Source organism: Alosa pseudoharengus, unplaced genomic scaffold (genome assembly GCF_046254945.1).
Source record: "Alosa pseudoharengus isolate Yale_2024_CS ecotype anadromous, Long Island Sound unplaced genomic scaffold, YU_APseudo_1.1 YU_APseudo_1.1_scf_12, whole genome shotgun sequence".
Lineage (NCBI taxonomy): Eukaryota > Metazoa > Chordata > Actinopteri > Clupeiformes > Clupeidae > Alosa > Alosa pseudoharengus.
In genome coordinates this window covers 15,102,776-15,128,442 of record NW_027468587.1, presented here as the reverse complement: position 1 = coordinate 15,128,442, position 25,667 = coordinate 15,102,776, and the positions used below count along the sequence as shown (strand labels likewise).

Sequence of the window (25,667 nt, the reverse complement as noted above, 5' to 3'; positions counted from 1 at the left end):
TGTCGTAGGCTACGGCCCGGTTAGGAATGTCCTGTGGCCCGGTACTGGGCCGCGGCCCGGTGGTTGGGGACCGCTGTGCTAGACAACAAGTACCAAAACATGATTAGTTCATAGATTTCACATGTAAAATGAATTTTATACAACCCCACCTCCATCTTGCCTGTTCATAATTCTGAGAAATTCTTGATTGTTTGTGTTATGTTTATGTTATGTGTGTGTGTGTGTGTGTGTGTGTGTGTGCGTGCTTGTGTGTGTGCCTATGTGCCCGTACATATGTCTACTGTGTGAGTATGTGTCATACGTATGATTACTGTGAATGTATGTGTGTGTGTGTATCTGTTTGTGCACATGTGTGCACATGAAATGGGTTAACATGACCCCTGGAGGCAAACATACGGAAAAAAATGGTCATCCTAGGCCCTACAGTTCTCAAGATATTCACAGAGAACTGTGTCTGCCCTACCCTCCTTTCGGAGGGTCCAGTCCAGCGGGGGGGCTACAGATCAAAACGAAAAATGACGGTTCCATGCTATCCATGTGGGGGTACATGCCCACCAAGTTTTGTGTACCCCAGTCTTTCAGTGTCCCGGGAATCCTTGTTGGTGTACGTCACTAAATGTACACATAAATTATTTTATTGTAAGGCCCCCCATGAACGAAAGTACACAAAACTTGGCATGCATTCGGAGGGTGTCATAATGATCCTACACTTTTAATTTTGTGCAGTTTTGACCTTGTCAGCCAGAGATATTGTGATGAAAACACTAGGTGGCGCTATACATGAAATAAGTGGTAATGGGATGGGTTGACATGCCCCCTTAAGACCAACACACATAAAAAAGGTGGACCTCCTAGGCCCTACGGTTCTCGAGATATTCACAGAAAACTGTCTCCGGCCACCTACAGGCCAGTTGGTGTATAGTAACATAAATTAATTTATTGTGTGGCCCCCCATGAACGGAATTCCACAAAATTTGGCGTGCATACAGAGGGTGTCATAATGATCCTACACTTCCAATTTCGTGCAGTTTTGACTATGTTAGGTCACAGATACCTTCAATTACAACACCTCATTTTTACTTTTTTGTGTTTAACTAGGTGGCGCTATACATGAAATGAGTGGTTATGGAATGGGTTGACATGGCCCCTTGAGATCAACATACAAAAAAAAAATGGTCCTCCTAAACCCTACGGTTTTCGAGATATTCACAGAAAACTGTGTCTGCCCTACCCTCCTTTCGGGGGGTCCAGTCCAGTCCAATTTGTTCAGATGTCCTGTGTTAACCAAATCATGGACCCTCATGATAGTCATCATGATTGTCATCATCATGAATGTCAATTAAACAAACTTGACACAACAGGAGGGTTAATTCCTCTTTGAAAAAGTTTAAAGTTAGATTTTATGGGCTGTAATGTGTACATTAAATACATTCAACAAGATTATTGTTGTTGTGGAAAAACATTGCACAGCATGGATCACAACACAGTACGATAGGCCTACAATATAAGATGGAGATGATTTATCAGTTATCCACATGACTTTCTAATGAGGAGACACAGCACTCAAAATCCTCCATAGAAATGCATAGGGTTAGTTTGTAACGGCAATATGGCAGTTGTCTGTGTTGTGAATACATCGTGCCAGTCATGTGTTGTGATCTTGCCACTGGAGCAAGGTTGGTGTTATGAAGCCTTGCGCACACGCATTTCTGCCGAAATAGATGCCTGATAAGTGCCCAAAAAGCATTACAATATGGCCGCAGAGTGGAGGGACTTGCCTATCACGCGCTGCACACATAAAAATCAATTGATTTCATGAAAAGTGTGAACTACTGTAAATTAGAAAAAAACGAACTGTACAGGAAAATCTCAGCTATATGTGTGTGTAAGTGTGTCTGTCTGTCTTTTTCAGTTAATTTCCATGGCACTCCTCCATGGGTGGGGGACCAGACACATCTACTTCTAAATGTCTAAACATAGCAGTCTGTCTGCTGACCAAGTATAGGCCCTGCAAAGCTAGCACGGGACAGGGCTGTTTGTTTCATGGACCACAAATATTTGGTTCCTGAAGATTTGTTCTGGTTTCTGTCAAGTTGATCTCTATTGTGCAGGTTAATCCCCAAACAAATTCCACTTTTGGAAGCTGGCAAAGGGCAAATAAGTTCACATTCATGTTATAGTCCAGAAGTGCAGATGTTCACACATTGACTGATTTATACTGATTTAATTGTTTTTTTTTAAACAAATATGAAGTCTCATTAAACTTTTTGCACTTGTAGTCATATGTATTGCATACTGTGCTCGTTGAACAGCTCTGTGTAATGGCAAGTAAACCACTTGTAGGAATCAGATGTATCTCAGTTGTACCTAAAATATATGCAACCATATGCAGGGGGTTAGTCTCACTAATTCAGGCAGTGCATGCATGTGCACAAATGTCCCTTCACAAATGCAACACTGGCCAATTAGAAAACAAAGAGTGAACAGCAGGAATTAATTTGGTATTTCCCAGTCAGTCCAGTAGTCATGTCGACACAGCTAAATGATCAGACTTGCAAAATGTGATGTTTTTTGCACCAACAACATGTAAACAGAAATGTAGTGTGTTCTCATATACCCTTCTGAATCTCTGGTCTTGCTGTAGGCATGCTTGATAGATTTATACATAGACGATGTGAGCAGTGACACATATAACCACCAGTAAATTATTACTGTTCTGCACCATGAAATAGAAGCCCCAAATGATCAATTGGCTATTGGGGGATGACAAGTGCAGGACATGACCTGCTGTCTTTCACTGAACTCACAGGGACATTCATAGATATTCCTATTACACTCTTACACTCTAATGAATGTGTTGAAAATAACAGTAATTGTTTTTAACACACCTCTATGTTCAGATAGGGAAACACAATTTGTGTTGTTTCTAACACATTGCTTTTGTTATGCTGTGTACACTCTTACAACAAATGAGTTGAAAATAACACAGCTTGTTGTTTTTAGACTTTTTGTTTTAAGAGTGTAATGAAACACCATCAAAAGGAAATTTAAACAAACAAAAACATGACATTACTATCCCATCACAATAGATTCTAAATCCATGTATTGATCAGCCATCTGCTCACTTTGAGAGAACATACTCTTGAAATGCATTTTCATTGCATTGCATGGAACAAATTCTTAGCGTCACCTGCTCCTATTAAAGATCTGTTATTACCGTACAGCAACTGGAACATTTGATGAAGTTTCTTCAGGTTTACTCAAGAGACCAGTTGCACTTTGTCAGTTGATTCTCTAAGCGTGTAAGACACTCTGCCTCAGCTGTGTTATTACAACCACAGTCTCTCCCATTACTTAATCTATAACAGTTTACTTTGTTAGGATGTTGTAAAGAAACATTGTATGTGTGGCATTACAGTGGAGCATTCCATTTGCCTTTGGTAGGATCATTGTGTCTATACTGACAGCTAGAAATGGCAGGATCTTTAGCTGAACCCCATTGATCACAAATATTTACCACAAACGTTACATGTCATTTGTTTAATGTTTAAACAGCTTACAATTACTCAAATGTCCTAATCAAACACAACAACTGGTGTTATTGGATGAATATCTGATATCAAATATCATACACATTTAAGTACTCACATGATTCAGACCTCAAACTTTTTTAAGCCATGAAAAAACATTTGTTATCACATGCAAACGCAACATTTAGATGAATTTTATGCCACATGTTTACTTTGTCTTTGTTTATATGGAGCTTTATCTGTTTGCATACATTACTGCAGTAGAGTGTATACCAGAGTTGTGTGTATACAGAATTATGTGTGTGTGTTGGGGGTGCGGGGTGGGGAGGGTCAACACAAGGGAAAATGTGAGTCTTCAAGTACTCAAGGATATGTGTGTGCAGAAAAAAAAAAAGAAAAGAAAAAGGCTGAGCTGCAAGTGGAGTAGGCGTGTGATGGGGTTGGAAGCTCCCTCACCAATCCATGAGAGCAGCACATTATCTCAGGCTGTGGAACTGGATAGGCAAACTCTTCTCTTCCATTAGCACAGCACAGATGTAAGTATGTCTATATTCTTTTTAAAATGACACACGCTGTAATGCTGTGGGTTTCTACTAAACACGGTTGTGTATGTCCCTCTCTGGCTTGTAAGTTAAAAGTTGTACTGCTGTGAAGAAAAATATTTCTGCTTGGTCTGGAGTAACTCAAGTGAGTGCTGAGAGCATGGCATATTTTAGTCAATGTTACAGTTGCAAATGTTACATTTGCAAATCTGTACATATTGTCTCATATATCATATTTGATCCCATTTTATGTCAGTCTTCTCAACTTGTTTATTTAAGCAAAAAGCCTATGTTGCCTATAAGATGTTATATTCCATTATACATTTGGGACAGATATTTTACTAAAGGTTTTTTGTTTGTCCATCAAAATGCAAATACAAGTCCATTGTTGTGGTCTTCTATACAGAGTGCCATCTTGAAACTCATATTTGTAAATCAATGATTAGAATTGTCTTGCTATGTACTGTATTTGGTCCATGTCTGAGATAAATTCAGCCAGTTAGTAATTATCTTCTTTCTTATTTTATCTTAGTATCGTCTCTCATGGTAAATTATCTTCTTATTTTCATTTTATTTAGTGTTTGTTTTTCATTCTAAAATGTCTGATTGGACACACAATGTGAAATACTGTTCACCATTTAAATCTTCAAAATGTTTACACTCCAGGACCTCAGAAAGCCCTTGAAAATGACGCTGGCACATATTTTAGTCATCACGCTCATAGGAACATGCGTGTCTTTCTGTGCTGCACAGGAAACAGGTTTGTTCTTATAAACAATTAATCCATCAGCTACAAATATGAAACACCAGGTTTCTGTAACAGAGTTGGCCAAAACACAACATTTGCAAAACACTGTTGACTGCTTACCAGTTAATAAATTACATTTCAAAGCTGAAGCGAAGTTAAGTTTAACTCACTGTTGATTTTCAGATAATCACTAAACCTTTTTCTTTTGTCTTTGTGCTACCAGTATGCACACAGGAGGCTGGGGCTGACATTGTGTTTCTGGTCGATGGCTCCTGGAGTATTGGAAAGGAGAACTTCCAGCGGATCCGAGATTTTCTCTACACTCTAGTTGACAGTTTTAGTGTCAGTCCCAATCAAGTCCGCATTGGCTTGGCTCAGTTCAGCCAGGACCCAAGGACGGAGTTCCTGCTGAACACGTATCAAGACAAACAAGACATTCTCTCATACATCAGAAAATTGCCTTATAAGGGTGGTGGCACTATGACTGGCTTGGGACTAGATTTCATTCTCAAGGAGCAATTTACTGAGCAAGCAGGGAGTCGAGCAAGACAGGGGGTACCACAGATTGCCATTGTCATCACAGACGGTGAGTCACAAGATGACGTAGAGCCACACGCGGATGACCTGAGGCGTCGTGGAATCATACTGTATGCTATCGGGATAAAAGATGCAGATGCGGAACAGTTGAAAAAGATTGGTAACGAGCCCCATGACCAGCATGTGTACAGCGTCTCTGACTTCAGTGCTCTTCAGGGCATCTCTCTGAACATCGTCCAGGTGCTGTGTACCACCGTGGAGGAGGCCAAACGGCAAATCACAGAAGAGTTCCAAGGTTAAGTGAAAAATCTCCACTGTTGCTCTACTTTCAGATTGTCTCTGCATATTTTTATATGTTATATATATATGTTTATTATATTTAATGTAATTATATTTATTATATTTATATGTTTACATGTTCTTTATACAGAAAAATGCATCACAGGTGAACAGGGGAAACGCCCTTTACTTCAGGACAAAGTTATTTTCCATATGTTTTTTGTCAGTTTTGACAGTGAATTTGCATGCTTGCAGTTATATGCACAGTTGAATGTATTATTGTAACATATTTCATTTACTGGGAGGTACAATTACCAATTGCAGACATCTTACTACTCACCATGTGAATATATTCCAGTGATATGTTTTTTTTTTCATTTCAGAGTTTGCTGATGTCTTTTTTCTGGTGGACAGTTCAATGAAGCCTCCACAGTTCCAGTTGATGAGGACGATACTTACTCGCCTGGCCAACCAACTCAATGTGAATATCGATCAAAATCGCATGGGACTGGCACAGTTCAGTGATGACACTAAAGTAGAATTTCTTCTGAATGGCTACAAGACCAAAGAAGAGATCCTCGCCCACCTAAAACGTTTCAGACTGAAAAGCGGTGGAGCACGGAACATCGGCGCAGCTTTGGAATACACACGCACTCATTTTCTCACCCCAAAGGCTGGAGCCCGTCTGTACCCAGGCTTTAGACAGTACCTGATTCTGATGACGTCGGGGAAATCAGATGACAGTGTGTTGAGACAGTCACAGATTTTTGAAGACCAAAGTATAAATGTGATCACTGTCGGGGTTGGTAACGCTGACCCTGAGGAAATGCAGATCATTGCCACAGATCCCTCAATGTCCAAAACTGTGGAAAAAACTGTTGGGCAGACACCACAGGATATTAAGAATATAATTGAATCTATGGACACTTTCAGTGTAACTGATGGTAACTATTTCCGGTATATCATTATCATATATTTTCTCTGTTGATTCTAATAACCTACCATATTCATAGCAAGATACATTTCCTAGTTTTATATTCATTATTATTGACCAATGCCTTGTAACAACACATTTCCATGATCATCTCTTTTACAGAATGTCGCTCAGCCACTGTGGCAGACATTGTATTCATTGTGGACCAATCCAGCACTGCAGGAAGTGAACAATTTAATCTTGTGCGTAACTTCCTTTTCCGCATTGTAGCTGGTCTGGACATCGGTTCTGATAAAGTGAGAGTGGGTGTGGTTCTATACAGCGATACACCTAAAGCTGAGATGTACTTGAATACTTATGACAGTAAACAGGACATTCTCTATCACATCAGGAGACTTCCATATAAAAACAGTGCAACTGCAAATACAGGAGAGGCACTAGAATTTGTAAAAAATGATGTGTTTACCCAAAGAAGAGGCAGCAGAGACCAATATGGGGTTCCTCAGACGGCTGTTGTCATCACAACAGGAAATTCTACCGATGACGTCAGCCAGGGAGCAAGGAAGTTACGATTGTCGGGGGTCAAAATCTTCACTGTGGGAGGGGGAAATTCCAACAGGACGGCATTACTGCAGATTGCCTCAGATCCTTCTCGGACCTTTGTCTTCACTGTTGAAGATCTTGCGAACCTCAACACAATACAGAGGAATCTAAGAGCAACTATTTGCCATGAAACCGAGCAAAGAGACCATCCTGTCCAGCTCATCACAGCTGGGGCCCCAGACCCTCGAAGTTCTGGGATTCCTTTCCGAGGTGCTGGGATTCCTTTTCTCAGATCAGCCATCTTGAAACAAGGTAGATATGAACAGCCAACTATAATAAAACTGCAATGCTTGGATTAGCTTTTTTACAAAAGCTTAATATTCTGAAATAATTTAGCAATGCACTATGAGCAAAAATCATAGGTGTAGTTTGACATTTGTGCATGGTTTGTATATTATAGTATTGTTTATTTTCATTAGGCTATTGATTGAATTGACATTATTGTTTATTATTGCTATTCTCCTTAAAGGATAATTCCTGTATTTAGCACTTTGAGTCCCTTTTCTGGTTTGTTTTGGATGAACTAGAGTGGTGGACACAGAAATTTTTACGATTGGTCCTGTCTCGGACTTTTTGACTTGTTTAGAATCGCCTTTGACTGCTTCAGAGTGGCTGGCTACAGGCATGCACAAACATGTCCTAAAAACAACCCTTAACGTTCATTTTCAAAACTGTGCATCTCATCAAGTGGTTAGTGGTGTTCGTTGATGATTAAAAACAAATATATATCGGCGCAATGTATAAGTAAGTATAAGTATATATATTCTTTTGATCCCGTGAGGGAAATTGGTCTCTGCATTTATCCCAATCCGTGAATTAGTGAAACACACTCAGTATTGACAGTATCGACATAAGAGTGACATGACACTGTCATGAACGTGTCATAAACAAGTTATAAACGTTTATGACATAACGCGTCTGTTATTAAGTGACATTCGGCTTTTGTCACAACAAGTTAGGGTTAGGATTAGGGGTAGGGTTAGAGTTAGGCTTAGGTTTAGGGTTAAGGTTGGGATTAGGGTTGGGTTCATGTGTCATGATAGTGTCATGTTTTATTTTTTAATGCCTTATACAGCTGTGTTCTTCCAGGTCTCTGACAGTCCCTACTAGCCAATGCAGTGTACAGTATGGACAAGTGTAATGAGCAACATTTGTAATGGCATTGAGCCTAGTCAGTGGCTTAAAAAGCAGTTTAATTTGATGTGACAACATGCCAATAAGATTGCACTGTAGTGCTGTTTAACCAGTATTAACATACTAGCTCAAAACTCCTTGTTTTTGGAAGGCTTGGACCCTAAAAAGATCTGAAAATAAGCCGTGCATAGCATTGATCACAAGATTCATTTTTCAAGTTGTATGATTCCTATGTAACAAAAAGTGTTGTCCCTTTTCCCCTCCTAGGTTGTCGGAAAACTGAAGAAGCAGATATTTATTTCTTAATTGATGAATCTGGGAGCATCTACGAAAAGGAATTTCAGATGATGAAAAAGTTTATTTTGGAGTTTTTGCTCACATTCCATATTGGACCTAACCAGGTCCGTGTAGGTCTAGTGAAATTTGCTAATGAGCCCATACCTGAGTTTGACCTGACAGAAACCAAAGACAGGGCTGCCCTTGACAAAGCTGTGGATAAGGTTTATCTGGATGGAGGTGGTACAAACATAGGATTGGCATTGAAGTATATGGAGCCCCGATTTCAAGCAGCTGTTGCGAATCGACCAGGTCCTGACATTCCCCGGATCTTGATTTTAATCACCGATGGGAAGTCGGATGATCCCGTGGAAGAACCTGCAAAGGTACTGCGAGAACAAGGAGTCATAATCTACACAATAGGAGTCAGGGGTGCAGATGAAAAACAGCTGGAAGATATTTCTGGTGATCCTCTGAATGTTTTTCCAGTCAATGATTTTGATGGTTTATTCCGAATCAAAGATCGCATTGTTCAAAACATGTGCTCCAAAGCAGGTGAGAATATGCGTGCCATGTGTAATATTTACAATTTTTGTTTGTATTGCATTAACTGATGAAGGAAGCATTTTCATGTGTGGTGTACACCTGTCTTTCAAGAATTTTCGCTCAGATATACAACTGTTTCCTTCACAGCGTGCAAGGATATGAAGGCAGATGTTCTCATGCTGGTAGAGAGTTCAAGCCTCGTTGTGCCAGCAGAGTTTCTGAGGATTAAATTCTTCATCGAGTCTCTCATGAAACAGTCAGTGATTGGACCGGATGCACTGCATATGGGTATAGTAGAGTATAGTACACAGCCACATACAGTATTTCCTCTCAGCTATGAGGAAGCCGAGATGCACAGGAAAATTGAAGACATGCCTCACTTGGGCGGTGGCACTGAGACTGGCAAAGCCCTTCAGTATGTTTCCCAGTTCTTTGATAGGTCAATGGGCGGTCGTCCTGGAGTCCTACAAATCCTGATTGTCGTATCTGAAGGGAAGTCACAGGATGACGTCGCTGATGCTGCTAGCATGCTGAAGCGGAAGGGGGTCATCATCTATGCCATTGGCATTGGCAGTGCAAACAAAAATCAAATGGACACCATTGGCACCCATGTTTTTCTCAGGAGGAATCTTGCTCCAGAGGAGCTGCAGTCAGTATCACAGGATATCATGTTTGATATCTGTCATTTTAAGCAAGGTTCGTGATTTCAGTTCAAATTGTTTTTCCTGAAGTGGTTAAGGGTGGGAGTCGGACTCAAAGATGTGTTGTGTTGGTCTGTGTTAGCAACGTTGTCTCAGTACTGCTGTTTTGCTGTATCTTAGGTCAGCTATTTCAATCATTACTCATCCCTGCTCAGAAGCTGTTATTTAAGGTTGCCAAAAGTACAAAGCAAGATTTCCACTCTGAGTTTCCATTTCATTGTATTAGTAGACACTGAGAGAGTAGTCCAGATACCTACATCTTGACATGTTTACTTGAAATGTGAAATTGAAATAAAGTTCTGTGCTAATGATCTTCTTTTGATTTCCCTTTCCCCAGGATGTGACATCGACTTCGCAGACATAATCTTTCTTGTAGATGGTTCACAGAGTGTCAGTTATGAACAGTTTCAGATTATGAAACACCTCATGTCATCCATTGTGAACAGCTCTTCTGTTGGAGAAAACGCTGTGCGCATTGGAGGCATTGTTTACTCCACTGAACCAGAAATCAAGTTTGCCTTGAATGAATACAATACCAATAAGGAGCTGAGACAAGTCATATCAGAACTGAAGCCTTTGGGTGGTGACACTTACACAAGCAAAGCACTGAGTTACTCTCTAGACTACTTCAGTGAATTCAGTGGTGGCAGAAATGAACTGGTGCACAAGTTTCTCATAGTTATGACCAATGGAGAGGCAAGAGATGCTGGGGAATTGAAAAATACTGCTGCTAAGCTGCGTGAAAAAGGAATCAGGATATTTGGTATTGGAGTACAGCAGGATGAAAATAAACAACTACCAAATCAGCTGCTTACAATGGCCGATGACCCCAACAGAGTGTTCTATGTGGATAATTTGAATGCCTTGGGAACAGTAGACAGAAACATTTCTGAAGAGATCTGCAAAGATGAAAAACTTGGTAAGATTTGTCCTCATACTTTGATGTTACAATGTAAATGTAAATCAGGTTTATAGGCCAAGTATACTTGCGTATACAAGGAATTTGGTCTCTGCATATCCCATCTGTGAATTTGTGAACACACAGAGCACACAGTGAACACACAGTGAGGTGAAGCACACACTAACCTGGAGCAGTGAGCTGCCTTGCTACATCGACACTCGGGGAGCAGTGAGGGGTTAGGTGCCTTGCTCAAGGTCACTTCAGCTGTGGATGTGGGCATGGGAGAGCAGTGCTCAACCACTTCCCTCGCCCACATTTTCCCTACTGGTCGGGGATCGAACCGGCAACCCTTCGGTTCCAAGTCCGAAACCTTAACCAGTAGGCCACGGCTGCAAAAAGCATTATTCACATTATAACATGTTTTGAAATATGTTGGATCTTGAGCAAAATTACGGTGCCACTTTATAATAAGGTTTATTAACAAACCATTTACAAGGTATTACTAAATGGTTAGTTAGATCATGTTATTGGATTACTTATAAGTAGTTTATAAAAAACATATTGTAAAAGCTTAATAAACCACTCAAAAGTTATTGACAAGTGGTTAGTTATATTCATTAGCCATTAGGTAACACTAATAGATTACTTAGCCTACAGATAATTCATAAGATACATAAAAGTGTTGTTTGCCATGTTTAATTGTACATAACACACATGTTTATTAATGGTAAGCCCATAATACATAGTTAAAAGTAGAAAAAATGCAAATGTATAAACAAATTGTCAATTATTTACAAATGGAGGTAGGTGATTAGTCTTGGGCTTAGGCAACAGGACAGCAATTTCTCAGGGGTTCAAATTAAGATTACGAAAAAATGGCCAAAATCATTAAGGGTTACTATCATACATTTTTGGGTATTCCTTTCTAGTCTTTTTTCATCCTGCATAACCTCCGTCATGATTCTGAAGTGAACAGATCTAAATATTCTATTTCATAAATTTCCACCATCTTAGTATTGTGTGCATTTGTATTCTTAATTTTGATATTAATAAAATATTATTAAAATATTATTTTACTACTTCATCAAAATATTGTAATTAATGTGATTTGTGTACAGTATGCAGGTTACATTTCAGCAAAACTTTGTTAGATGAATCATGGAACATTGAGTCATTGATGTAGAAGAAGTCATTGTAAACATGTTTGGAAGCATATAAGCACCTTTTAAAAATGTATTTATTTTATTATTTTTTTTGTTCAGATTTTTTGAGGAAAATAAGATAAATAATTTATCAGTTTAAATTTAAAAAAATTCAGAAGTTGAGTTGAAAATTATCAACCAAAATCAAGGTGATTAGGTGTCAAGGTGATAGAGTATAATTATTGTCCTTAGGGAAATTGGGGAATGATTTGCCATCTTTTATTTTATTACGTTTTCTTTAATAATCAAGAGCCAACTCTGTCTCTTTCTCTTGTTCCCCTTCAGAATGTAATATGGATTTGGTGATGCTTATTGATGGGTCTGACAGCATTGACAACCAGAACTTCACACTCATGAAGAACTTTATGAAAGATTTGGTGGAGAGTCTTCGAATAGGTCCAAACTTTACCCAGGTTGGTGTGGTCCAGTTCTGCCGCAAAGATGAAGACATCCGAACAGAATTCCACCTCAATACCTATAACAATGCTAATGACATAATGGAGAACATTGGATCTATCACACAAATAAAAGAAGGCAATTCAATTGCAGCTGGGCTGGATTTCGTCAGGAAGTATTCTTTTCTGCCTGAACATGGAGGTCGAAAGGGTGTCCCTCAAGTTTTATTATTATTAACGGATGGAGTCACAGATGAGAAAAATGCCCCAGAGATTGCAGATAAGCTCAGAATGATGAAAATAAATATTGAAGTCATTGGAGTTGGCCGAATAGACAGTGATCAGCTCCATAAAATACAGGCAAATGGACGCAAACCACTTACTTTAAGTAGCTTTACAGAACTCCACCGTCACTTGGGAGAAGTGTTGAAGATATTGTGTGAAAAAAAGCAGAGTCATCTGGAAGCTGGTTAGTAAAGCTTTGACTGCTTTTACGATTTTGATCAGTTAATTGGTAACACTTTACAATAAGTGTACACAATTAAGCATTACTTAAGTTAGTTAAGTATTAACAAATAGTTAAGTATTAACAATACACTCAATTTATCATTATTAAGTATGTTTTCAACATTACTTAAGGATTAACAAATATCCTTTTCCTCATTAACAGAGTTTTTTTAGTATGTGTTTTCAGTGTGTTTTCCTTTGTTATAATGATGAATTCTTAATGTGTTCATGATGAATTCATATAAGGTACAAATCGTAAACTAATTCATAATTCCTTATGTTTACATACTGAACACATGATGAATTCATAATGAGCTAGATTAGGTCAATGTTACCGTAGGTAAATTACCTCACTTATTTCATTGGCAATGCAATGTTATTGAGACTTCATCATATAGTACTTTTACTATATGAAATCTCTTTAACAACCTTAATGTTTTTTTCCCTTGAGCTAATCATTAGGTAATGTGTAACCTAGATTAAAATAGCTTAATTTAATGTTAATAAAAATAAAATATATGCAGACAAATGGATATTCGGTATTTTTCATAATATTAGTTCATAGTTCAACCAGGTTAAATAACTGTTGACAGTTATGGTATTGGTAAATGATGTCAATGGAAACATTACATGACTGATCAGGTTTATACCGATTCAATCTTTCAAAACACATTGAGGGATAAAAATGTCAATGTTATAATGTTTAGGAACATGATTAAGCCTTCATGGTAGTTGAAGCGGAATGATGGTTCCGTTGTAATAATATTTGAACACAAGCTGTAACTCCTTTTTCTAACTTATTCCAACTGCCAAATTCACAGCAGTGCCAGCACACACACTTAAAAAGATACTTAGGCTGCAACCAGCGAGATGAACAGGTGGCATGGCAGTTGGTAATTTAAGTGCTCAGCTTTTACCAGTATGCCAGCACACCCCTAGAATGTATATCAAATAGACAAAATGACTTCCCAACATTAACTGAGTTTGTGTTGTTTGTAGGATGTACTGTGGACATTGCTGTTGGATTTGATATCACCAGAAGGCCGAGTAAACCCACTCTCTTCAGTGGACAGGGCCAGTTGAAGCAGAGACTGCCTAAGATAATCAGAGACATATCATCTCTGGATGGCATATGCTGTGCTCCTCCTAATAACATTGTTAATCCAAGGATCGCCTTCCGTCTGGTGGATCAAAAGGGGAAGATGCTGGAATTTTTTGACTTTACCCAGTACAACCCCGACAACCCCGATATTGACAAAATAGTGACAAATTTAGCAATAGGCGAGGACACCTTTTTCAACAAACAGCTGCTGGAGTCTTTTGAGAAACTCTTCAGACCAAGGCAGGCAGAAATAAAGGTGAGTATCTGTTTACAATCTGTAAGAACATATAACAGATCTAACAGTCTCATCAAGCTACAAAACCCGTACACAGAAGTCCTGTTATGCCTATTATGAATTTATTTCACGGCAATCCAGACTTTTCTCATCTGTGGTCCCCTGATGTTGGTACAATCTGCCAAGCTCCATCAGAGCAGGGGTGTCCCCTCTCTATCTTCAAAAAAACTCTTGAAGACACAACTCTTCCAAGAATACCTCCTCTTAGCACTTCTGACAAACTCAGACACCTCTTCCCACCACACTTCACTTCCCTCTCTTCTCTGTCTCATCTTCTACCACTTCTCCTCCTCTATACTTCTATTAGAATATGGCACTCCTATCAAAGTCAAAAGTCAAAGTCAGTCAAAGTCTGCTTTATTGTCAATTTCTTCACGTGTCAAGACATACAAAGAGATTGAAATTACGTTTCTTACTATCCCACGGTGGAGACAAGACATAATTTTACCAATTAAGTCCACAGACAAACATAACATTCAAGTAAACAATAAAAAGTAAATAAGAAGGCACAAACAATGAATAAATAAGAGCAGCAAAATTGGGCTCAAATTGTGCAATTGTGCATAGACAGTCAATATAGTAGTGCAGGCCAATAAATCATATCCTCTAGTACTAGTATTGACAGATACAGCGATAACTCTTTAGCCTGGGTGCCATTCCGAACTTAGTCCCGCCCACAACTGAGGTCGGGAAGTTCGGTCTGGCATTGCTTCATTGTGGTGGAAGTATGCTCGCCCTATATCAGGCGGACCAATCAAATCAGGCTTTACGATGATGGACAGGTGAGCAACAGCACCTGGTCTATCACGTCATCTGAGCACGCTTAGATTAGGCTTATGTTTGAAACAAAAACGCTGTGGCTAGAAGGATACATGGCTTTTAAGACCCCATATTGAAAATTACTTAATGAGGTTGTATCACTGAAAACGATTATTTCTGAAAACTTTGGCCAAAGTTGAGATGTGGGAAAACTCGTAGTTTCACTTTCAAGGGAAAACAGCGCTGTTGCATTGCGACATGTTTGTTTGAAATCTCTAATTGACCACCTGTTCGAGGGATTTGCGACAGCCTTTCCCAGCTGTTTAACATGTTTGTAGCATATCACTGTTCAACAGAATTATTTGTAAAAACGGAGGGGATATAGGAGGGTTGGTGTGTTTTCTTCCTACACCTCACGGTAAGCTATTTTGTTGCTCTGATTGGTTAGGTCTATCCAATTGAGTGCAGAGGCATTCCCCCCCTGTATCGGTTGAAACACGCCCCATAATTACGTCCCAATGGAGCAGTATCAGACTCATATTCTGACTAGAATTGAGTATGACTACGTCAGGCTAATAACTCTTAGCTGTATTCTCCTCTGCACTGTAGTTAAACATTATTCTTACACTGTAGCTGTAGCCCTGTAGTATAAAAGTTTAAATGTTGAAATCCTAATGTAACCAGAAGGGGGCGATACTGAGCGCAAAACACCTTTTGACCTCTTAAATGCCTTAATGCAGGCTGTTCCTGTGAAGGAACAATTGGGGCTGATGTAATCAAAAGTAGAAAATGTATTAACAAATAATTGAGGCAATACATACAATAAATAGTAGCCGCTCAGGCATGAAGCAACAATCTGTAGTTGGACAGTCAATAAATAAGTATCAAACAAGCGTGGTACAATATTCACAGGTGATCACTTCAAACCAAAATAAATGTGCATAAAGGAAAGAATAATACTAATAGATTTTACACTGTATATTGCACACAATATTCACTGCACACAAGTTTAGATAAATATTTGTACACACTGATAAGTTATTTTATTCTGCACCGCACACATTCAGCACTGCAAACAAGGACTGTCCTCAGACAAATATATTGCACATAGCCCTAAGCGGTTTTAAATAGACAAACACAGACAAACATGGACACACAAACCAACACACTCTCATACACGCATACACACACACAGAGCTAGCAAACAGAAGAGCAACAGGAGTTCCTGCGCTGGGCCATGTAGTGGCTCACCTATGGTCTGTAGGCCCAAAGCTGCGCACAGTCGATCCGATTAAAATTACAAATTAACGAAAGAAAAACAGTGGCTGTGACTCCTAAAATGGTCCTCCTCAGGACTGAAGAAACGCGCGTTCACCGGCCGTCCATCAGTCAGTGGATGAAGCTTTGTTCTTCGGCCAGGCCTACAATGCAAACACAATAGCGAGCCAAGTCAGGCAGTCATCTAGCAAAATTATAAGGCGGCAGCAAGGACAAGACTGAGTCAGGGAACTTGCATTGAGACCGGTGTAGTTAAAGGTTGGTGAAACTTTCCCATGAAGTTGTAACAATGCAGCGCAGGAGGGTTTAAAGCGATGGTTCGGAGTAATTTTACCCTAGGGTTCTTTGCACCATGACCCCGAGCCAAACACCCTCCCAGAACCTTTTTTCCCTTGGTCGAGCCCTGGTCGAGTAGCGCCGTCAGAAACTAATGACGTTCTGCAGTCATGATGGAACCAACTTTTATCTCGTAAATTACCCCACTAATAATGCCCTGAATGCTACGAAACTTCTGCAGTAGTACAACTACAACATTTAGTCCAATAACGAGGCATTAGAAAGTTTGTAAGTGCACCAGGAGTTTATTTAAATAAGACTTGCCTGATTATCTGCTACTATACCGCTGCGTCAACGTTTCTTCCGTGATTTGGGAAAAGCCTGTAAAAGTCCTTACAGGAAGCGATTACATCAACGTTTTTTGGTATATCCAGTTTAAAATATTTTTTTCCCGAAGTGTTTACAACTTAGTAATAACTAATAATTGTTGCAAACTGGACTACGAACAAAATATTAGTGCATTCCTGGATCTACATCCTTATGCATGCTTCCTGCCAGGACTTTTACAGGCTTTTCCCAAATCATGGAAGAAACGTAGCAGATAATCAGGCAAGTCTTATAGACCTCTACAGAATATATCCCGCCTCCTAACTTCCGTATCCATCCAACTTCCGGGCGTGGATTGTCTATGGGAAATAACATGGCGTTTTGAAAGATCGTACCTGTCAAACTCTGTAGGTGACAAAGTAGAAAAAGCTGCTGGGCAGATTGGCCTACACACTTCTGCCATCTAGTTTCCACTGGATTTTTTGATTTTCGGTGCCGTTTAAGTAGTATAGTCGGCACCGACTTTACTTTAGATTAAGTAAAAATTAAAGAATATTGTATTGCTGTCTGTAGTGTAGTTCTGTAGCTTAAATTTAAAAAATGCTTAAATGTTAATCGCTAAATGCATCCACCAAATGTACAATGTACATATACTTTATAATAATGTATATTCATAATAAATATTGTATTGTATTGTATATTTTTTGTTGTTGTATGTTTCCTGTTTCAGGCACTGATCATTTTCTCAGATGGACTTGATAACTCAGTGGAGATGCTGAAAAGCGAATCAGACAGGCTAAGGAAAAGTGGTAGGATATCAGGATATATTTGGGAATTCATAGCGATAACACATAAAGTAAACAATGGCACCATGCATTTAAAACATCACACATTTTTCCATCTGTTTATTGGCCTGTGGAGCCTCCCAACATTTTTGCAAACACTGAACTTGCACTGAGTTTTCAGCATGTATGACTATGTATTCCAGAAGTATCCAGAAAATTCCATTGTATCTTCTGATTGCTTGTTGATGTTTATTGGGAAATAAGAAAAATGAAGGAACCCACACTCAAATAGGAGTGCTGGCCAGGATAATATCATAAAGAAAGAATAGCCACAAATGAATTTCTGTTTTTCTCTGTTCACGACCAGTGTTGATGAAGGTTGTTGCCTAAATATTGTATGTGAAGAGAAAGGAATGTGCAGTTACTCTCTATTAATGGGTAACGCAAACAGCTTCATCAATTGGAAAAGTAAGGAACTGCAAAAGGAACTTCACCTTAATCTTTTGCTCTACAGGAATAGATACGCTGTTGGTGGTGGCTTTGGAGGGAACCCAAAACGCTCATGAGCTTCAAATGGTTGAGTTTGGTTTAGCAGGTCCTGGTGAAGTCAACAGGTACAAGCAGCACTTTTCCATTGGGATGGATAACATAGCTAATGCCATAAAGACAAACCTAGTAAGTGAGCTGGCCACTTCACGTTTGCTTCTACCTTCACCTTCTTCACCTCTGAAAAACTTCAGTCATCAGATCATTCAAACCTTTGTTGCTCTGCCCTGCAGGTTTCAGTGGTTCTGAGGAAGTGTTGCAATATAAGTTGCATTTGTGTTGGGCCACCAGGGCCCCCTGGACCCCCAGGGTATTATGGAGCGAAGGTGAGGTTCTCACTGTTCTCATGGACAGTTGAGGAAGAAAGCTACAAAATTGACAAGGACGATGTATCAGTCTGATTATCATGGTGTGCTCTGTCTTGTAATTGCATCTAATGTAACTGTATTTGTATTGGACAGGGAATTAAAGGACTCCCAGGATATCCGGGATTCCCTGGAGATGAGGGAAGCAGTGTAAGTATTTGTCAACGACATCTACTTCTTGTAAAAAAATTCATTTTAATGCAGTTTTAAATGTTACACATTTTAGAAGAGAAGAGAATTTTATTTTATATTGTGCCTTTCTCAAACCCAAGGTCGCTTAACATAGTGTATGGAGCTATGTGTTGGGTGTAATCTGATTAAAACTGATTAAATATGAACAACATTTTGATATTTAACGGACTGTCTTGACCTCTGTAGGGAGGCCGAGGACCTCCAGGACTGAATGGAACCAAAGGAGACCAGGGATGCCAAGGGATGAGAGGTATAAAGGTACAGATGCTGTGCATGCTTTTCTACAAAGTCATATGTCAAGCAGGGCCTGATTGCTAGGTATATCGATATACTGCATGTGTGATCATGAATGACCAGTGCATATATCTGTTTATCTATTTCAGGGTGGAAGAGGCTACAGTGGTGAAAAAGTGAGTAATAGAGATTAACTCTATACACTGTAAAAACAAACATAACAAATCTAAAAAGAATTAGCCTACTGGCAATACTCTGTTGATTTTGTATTTCTATGGACAATTCCTTTAGTCCTTAAATAAATAACAGTACATATTCTTCATTAGTAGAAATATTTGAATATGTCAAAAATAGTTTCTGCTATTCCCATTTTCCTGGCAGAAAATGTCCAGCGCCATTTCTTACCATTTTACCATTTTTTGTTAATTCTTTTTTTATTTTGTACTGCCAAATCAGGGCACTGTTCCATGTGGATGTAAAGGGTTCAGGACAATTAGTATCCTAAATATGTTGTTGACATTTGTTTCATAGGGGACACCTGGAGAAGATGGCCTGGATGGTGTGCATGGAGATCAGGTCTGTTATCCCATTTCACTATTGCACCAAAGATCCTTGCTCCGCTTCAACCCTCTCTGATTGCACTGCATCTATAGTAAATGGTAACAACAGAAGTTGATTGCTAAGTTGACAGCTTCTGTACCCAGACAACTATTCACAGAAACTGGTTGCTAAGTTGACAGCACCTATACCTACTCCCAGTGTTTCCCTGCACTACAGAACAAGAGAGTGAGCTTTCACTGTACTACATGCTGCTGTCAGTATCATAACGTACAAGCTTCCTTTGTATTGCACACAGGGTGATCCTGGAAGTAATGGCACGGCTGGAGAGAGAGGAGATCCTGGCAATCCGGTAACATGATCACATTTCTAATTGGATGATGTGCCTTGCTTGAATGCAGGTTTAGGCCAGGTTGTATAAGATTTAAAAGTAAATATCTATTGACTTGATATCTATTGCCATTATATCTACTGAAGATAACCCGTCCTTGCTTTAAACCCTGTGTTACAATTGTTTAAGGCTGCTGAACAGCATATATATATATATATTTGGACAAAAGCGTATCCATAACCATATATTATTATGAACAATAAACCTAATCTCTATACGGGGACCTAAACCCCAAGAGTAAGCAGATTAAGAAAGATGAAATTTCTGTTTATCTGGGCGAATAAGAAGTGCAAGGCAACGCACACCCCCTGTGACTACACTGGAAGGGCCATGAAAGGAAAGAAGGGAGAGAAAGTAGAAGTGTGTATCTCCGCTAGTAGCCTCAAACATGGGGTGACAAACTGACAATGTATTAAATGTCCTAGATGGTGATGCAACATTTTTCTTCAGCCCCTTGAATTAAAGCAGAAAGTCTACACATCTTGCTTGTTTTGTTTCTAATCCATTGTGGTGGCGTACAGAGACATAATTAGAAAATGTGTATCAACGGCCAAATACTCATGGATCTCATTGTAGGTATAGAGAAACATGATTTTTTCAGCAGAGTTCTATGCTTATACCTGACCTGCTGTCTGCCTCTGCATTTCAGGGTTATCCAGGCATCAGAGGTGGTCCAGGGATTTATGGCGAGAAAGGATTAAGAGGAGATCCTGTACGTAACTCGTGGAAATATGTGGTGGAAAGTTGGAACTGAAATTTATGTTGTACTATGAATTAGCCTCATACAAATAGCCAGACACTTCCAAATAGTCTTAAGCAAACAAACAATTGTGAAGACCCTGTTCATCTGTTTTTAGATAACCATCAGTACATTGTAGGACAATGTTGTAGGTAGGACAAGTGATGAGAGCATGATTTGCCTTTGACAATTGACTATGACAATATGACCTCAGTGAGGTCAGCCAACTTAGGCACTTTCAAAACAATTTACATTGGGGTTCTTTAGATGTGTAGCCAATTTTATGGCCATAGCTCATTGTAAATCTAATGGAACAGTTCCAATCTAACAGAAATGCAATGCATGTTCATTTGGCAAAGACTAGCATCAAGCTGGGTTTATTATGCTTAATCTTGCTGCAAATGCTGAACAAAGGCAGTTCAAATATGCCTCTCAACAGTTATTTTCCTCTTTAAAAGGACTACCGTTCTGTGAACTCTTAGTACTCTGAAGTTCTTTGAAAGAACACAATTTATCACATGACAGACATGTATATTTCATAAACATGGTATGCATACATCAACATAACTGAATGAGGAGGTGCATCTTAAAAATGGTTTGATAATGGCTCATTTCTCTTCATTGTTTACTGAAACATGCCTCTAGGGAGCGCCTGGGAGAGACAACATAATTGAAGGTCCAAAAGGAGACCAAGGCAGCCAGGGAGCACGGGTATGTGAACAGAAATGCTAACCAGTAAACTATAAAACGCATGTGTTGTATTACAGTAAACCTGCTTTCAAATGATTGTGTTTAATAATGCACATCTGGCAAAATACTTCAAAATTCCTGTTCTTTTCGATAGGGAGAAGCAGGGGAAGATGGCCGTCCTGGAGAGGAGGGATTACCCGGAAATGATGTAAGTGTGTTCTGTTCTCTCATCATTGAATGTTTATTTCTTTGATTTTGATGGTATGCTCGTTCAACTGTTGCATCACTCTGTTGTGCATTGCTGACTCATTCATTCTATTTTTTTCATAAGGGTACCAGTGGCAGGAGAGGTCAACCAGGGGGGAAGGTACAACTCCGCAGATAGATTATTGATGTTATTAGCAACATTAACAATTCAATGCAGCACAGTGCATTTTCACTGCTTTTTGAGTCAATCAGTTTTTCAGTTTGTCATCATTGAACTCATTTTGATCTTGCACAGCTTTGTGACCGACAGACTGGCATATATTGGTGTACAGTTTACAATTCAAAGTCAATTTTTCATGTTTTCCCTCATTCTTCTAAAGATTTGTTGGTGTGTAAGAACAATACTATACTGTGTGTGTGTGTATAGAGAGAGACAGAGCTATGAATTTGGAATTCTTTTTTAAATTGCCATATCTAAATCTTAATCGAAAAATCAGCAATGACGGTGATTCAGAAAATACAAATACAAAAATGTAAATGTAAATGTAGTATTAGTATAAAATGTTTGTGTTATGTATTACACGGAGCCAGTGTTCTTGTCTGATTTCTCTTTTTGACTTCAGGGACTCATAGGAAGTCCAGGTGACTCTGGTATTGAGGGCCCCCCTGGTCCTTCAGGACCTCAGGTAAAGTGAATAGAAGTCCCACGAGTGCTGTACTTCTGAACACTTTTTGACATAGAACCTGTTTCACTTGACAGACATGACATTTCACAAACTTGGCGCATGCATCAAAATAACTGATTGATAGGAAGTACATCTTGAAATGTTATATGATAAACGGCTCATTTATTTTTTGTGTCTGTCTTCTAGGGTGCGAGGGGATTACCAGGTTTTGTGGGACCTATAGGTCCTCATGGTTTACCAGGTCCGCAGGTGAATTCTAGAAATCAGTTTGTCAGTGTAGACTCAAACATCTCTAAAGCAATGTACACGTCTTATACAGTATGTGTTCTTAGCATCTATTGTATATTTCTGTTTTCAATAATAAAAAGCCTTTAGATGGAGCTAAGCTGGAAAACAGAAAACATAGAATTTCTTGAATGTCTGAAATGGCAAATATATGCGTACATTGAAGAAGACACACATCCAAGATGGCAGCACTGTGTTTGTCTTGTCTGATTTGCTGATCTGCAGTCTTGTCCTGTACGTCTAAATGTTGCGTGTATTATTTCAAGAAACTTTTCATTTTGTTTTATTGTTGTTGTTGTGTGTGTGTGTGTGTGTGTGTGTGTGTGTGTGTGTGTGTGTGTGTGTGTGTGTGTGTGTGTGTGTGTGTGTGTGTGTGTGTTAGTGTATGTGTGTGATGTGACTGTTGTTTATGTACTTCTTTTTACTTTGTCTGCCTCTATTATGTTCAATGTGTGCTGCTACCTTGGCCAGGGCTCACTTGTAAATTAGATACCTATCTCAATGTGATTTTCTTCCCTGGTTAAATAATAATAAAAACAAGAATATGAACTTCATCATGTCCACAAAATAATCCTTCTCATTGTAGGGGTTTCCAGGAGTAGAGGGACCAAGAGGATTCAGGGGCCATCCAGGGAACAAAGGACAAAAAGTAAGTGGATAAAGTTAACCTCACTAATATCCATCCATAACTCAACCTCACCCAAGGTAGACAAGTCTAATTTATTATTCTTTCATAGGCTACTTTGTCCACTCATTTTATCCATCCATACTCAGTTTTTGTAATCAGTTTGCCTAGATGTATAATACAAAACCATGTAGAAAGTATTTTTACCCACCTTTGAAGATTTTGAAATTGAACTTGTACTTGTAATAATAGTAAAAAAGTAATAATGATAATGATAATAATAATAGTAATAATATTGTTGTTGTTGTTGTTGGTGGTGTCATTTAAGCAAAATGAGTGGGAGTGGTGTGGGTAAAGGATATTGCCTATCGCTGAATTAAAGCCGTGATGATATCCTTTACCAGCTACACAACCACAAGTGTCATATTGCTTTTATACATACAACAGTTCCATTACCAACTAATTTAGTTTAAAGCCACAAAATTGTGTTTTCTATTGTTTATTTTGATTTTTGTTCATTCATCCTCCTCCCACTAACATAGCGAGCCAAGAAACACAACACCAGGCAAGAGCCAAGTTTAGTTAGAGAGGCCATATTGTGCACACAGTAATTTGTATAGCTTACTTAGGCTACTTACTTGCCTGTAGTCTCATATTAAATTAAACATTCACTTACTCTTTATTTACTCCATTTTCTCACTCAAATGTGGCGTTATGAAATTGCTGCTCTCTCGCTACGAATCAATGGAATGTTCACATTGAATCATTCAATGCAGAGTGGTTACTTAAGCAATATGGCACGAGTGAAAGAAGAGTTAGTAAAGGATATTCACACGGCTGGGTATCACGGGGGCGGTCCTTGTCATTCCCAGGTGCCATGAATGCTCATTGAACCTGGGAATGACAAGGACCGCCCCTGTGATTACTTTGTTTTTCTCACAGCGAGTGTTCATGTGCTTTGCCGTCGGAATGTGTGACAAACACGGATGCCACAACAAAGGTTTAAACATATGCTCACTAATCTTAAATAAACAACTGTATTTGCTTAAAATATAGTGTAAGACGCTTGTGAAAGACAGATATGCAGCTTTCAAGTGACACAAACGGCAAATTCCCAAGTTCACATTAAAACTGTTGGACATGAAAGGCTACATGGACTACAAACGAACTACAACGTGAGGACAAAAATGATGATGAGCCCCTAACTGGGCAACTCTGTTAGCAAAATCTAGCCCCAGATTCCGACCTCTGACTCACACATTACGTGACGTGAATGATGCGGAATGATGATGTTTTCACTGGGAAGAAGGTTTTTTTGATGCCCATGAATGCTTACTCTTGTGTGACGCTAAGTCGCATGCTCATTACATCATGTTAGCATTGTTTTCAGAAAAAAGTTTATTACTCAGCCGTAAAGTGAGTTACGAGGTTATGACCCCAGTCACACAATGTTGTATTTCTCCGAAAATAGAAAAGGTTCATATAAAGGCTTAAATACCCCTGGAATACCCCTACTCGTGATGACTCATGGAATGCCTCTCGTCCAATCAGAAATTAATAAATAGTTGGACCGGCTCTAACTGTTGCATTATAGGGTTTCATGCAACACAAACAGTGACAAATAACATAAAACAAACTAAATAGTAAAAACCAAACTAAAACACAGAACAGATAAAGAAACATAAGTGAAGCAATGGTTAAAGAATGACATTGGCATCTTGTAGTTTGTATTTTGCTTATTTATTCTCTGTTCATTAGTATGTGAAGGTTGTCTGGGAATCATTTTCTACCAGGGATCAATAATGACGTGTGTGTTCAGGGGCATTAGGGATCAATAATGACGTGTGCTTTCAGGGGCAGCAAGGCGATTCTGGAGTCCATGGAGCCGAGGGATCATTGGGCCCCAGAGGACCCCCGGTTTGTCTGTTTTGTTTATTTGGATTTATTTACAAACACATATATAGTAATGCTCTTGGGAGACGGTAATCTTGTTCATCAGGCAACATTAATTATGTGAAAGTATATAGCTACAATAGTGTATCAAATGAAGATACTACAACTGGCAAAATGTCCTATTTCACAGTATCGTAACACCCCCAATTATCACCACTTTTGTTCGGAAATTCTAAAACAACAATGTTTTACACACTTCAAAATAACATTTGCTAAATGAACCTTACATTTTTCAGTAGCCATAGGTGTGTAGATTTGAACAAAATCTGGTTTGGTTCTTAACGGGAGCATTTACTGCCTGAAATATCTGATTTTGTTTACCACGCTCTGAGTTATAGTGCTGGCCTAATGGGTCGCCTATTTACGCCGTTTCAACGGCACATGAACGGTTAGACCGAGAATTCTCGTCATGAAATTAAAATTCCACTGGAGCTCCAAGCGGATGTGTACACGCAGCCTTACAACACTGTTTACAGCTCTTCGAGTCACGGTAAAATGTCATTTTTGGTACATAGCTAATTTAGATACACCTATGGTGT

The 25,667-nt window shown here is 39.1% G+C and overlaps 1 protein-coding gene across 1 annotated transcript in view; it reads left to right on the top strand.

Annotated features, from left to right (window-relative positions):
• The first annotated feature begins 4,759 nt into the window (after positions 1–4,759).
• The window catches only part of LOC143119619 (collagen alpha-6(VI) chain-like), a 30,172-nt gene continuing 9,264 nt past the window's right edge, over positions 4,760–25,667 (top strand). Inside the window, exons 1-25 of the mRNA XM_076281240.1 lie at positions 4,760–4,832; positions 5,044–5,652; positions 6,014–6,580; positions 6,733–7,425; positions 8,575–9,138; positions 9,277–9,825; positions 10,168–10,749; positions 12,219–12,797; positions 13,835–14,193; positions 17,603–17,681; positions 18,172–18,332; positions 18,437–18,529; positions 18,665–18,718; positions 18,947–19,018; positions 19,144–19,170; positions 19,526–19,570; positions 19,851–19,904; positions 20,593–20,655; positions 21,328–21,393; positions 21,527–21,580; positions 21,704–21,739; positions 22,203–22,265; positions 22,452–22,514; positions 23,137–23,199; positions 25,030–25,092. Coding sequence (XP_076137355.1) covers positions 4,760–4,832; positions 5,044–5,652; positions 6,014–6,580; positions 6,733–7,425; positions 8,575–9,138; positions 9,277–9,825; positions 10,168–10,749; positions 12,219–12,797; positions 13,835–14,193; positions 17,603–17,681; positions 18,172–18,332; positions 18,437–18,529; positions 18,665–18,718; positions 18,947–19,018; positions 19,144–19,170; positions 19,526–19,570; positions 19,851–19,904; positions 20,593–20,655; positions 21,328–21,393; positions 21,527–21,580; positions 21,704–21,739; positions 22,203–22,265; positions 22,452–22,514; positions 23,137–23,199; positions 25,030–25,092 — 5,631 coding nt within the window. The remainder of the gene's footprint in view (positions 4,833–5,043; positions 5,653–6,013; positions 6,581–6,732; positions 7,426–8,574; positions 9,139–9,276; positions 9,826–10,167; positions 10,750–12,218; positions 12,798–13,834; positions 14,194–17,602; positions 17,682–18,171; positions 18,333–18,436; positions 18,530–18,664; positions 18,719–18,946; positions 19,019–19,143; positions 19,171–19,525; positions 19,571–19,850; positions 19,905–20,592; positions 20,656–21,327; positions 21,394–21,526; positions 21,581–21,703; positions 21,740–22,202; positions 22,266–22,451; positions 22,515–23,136; positions 23,200–25,029; positions 25,093–25,667) is intronic.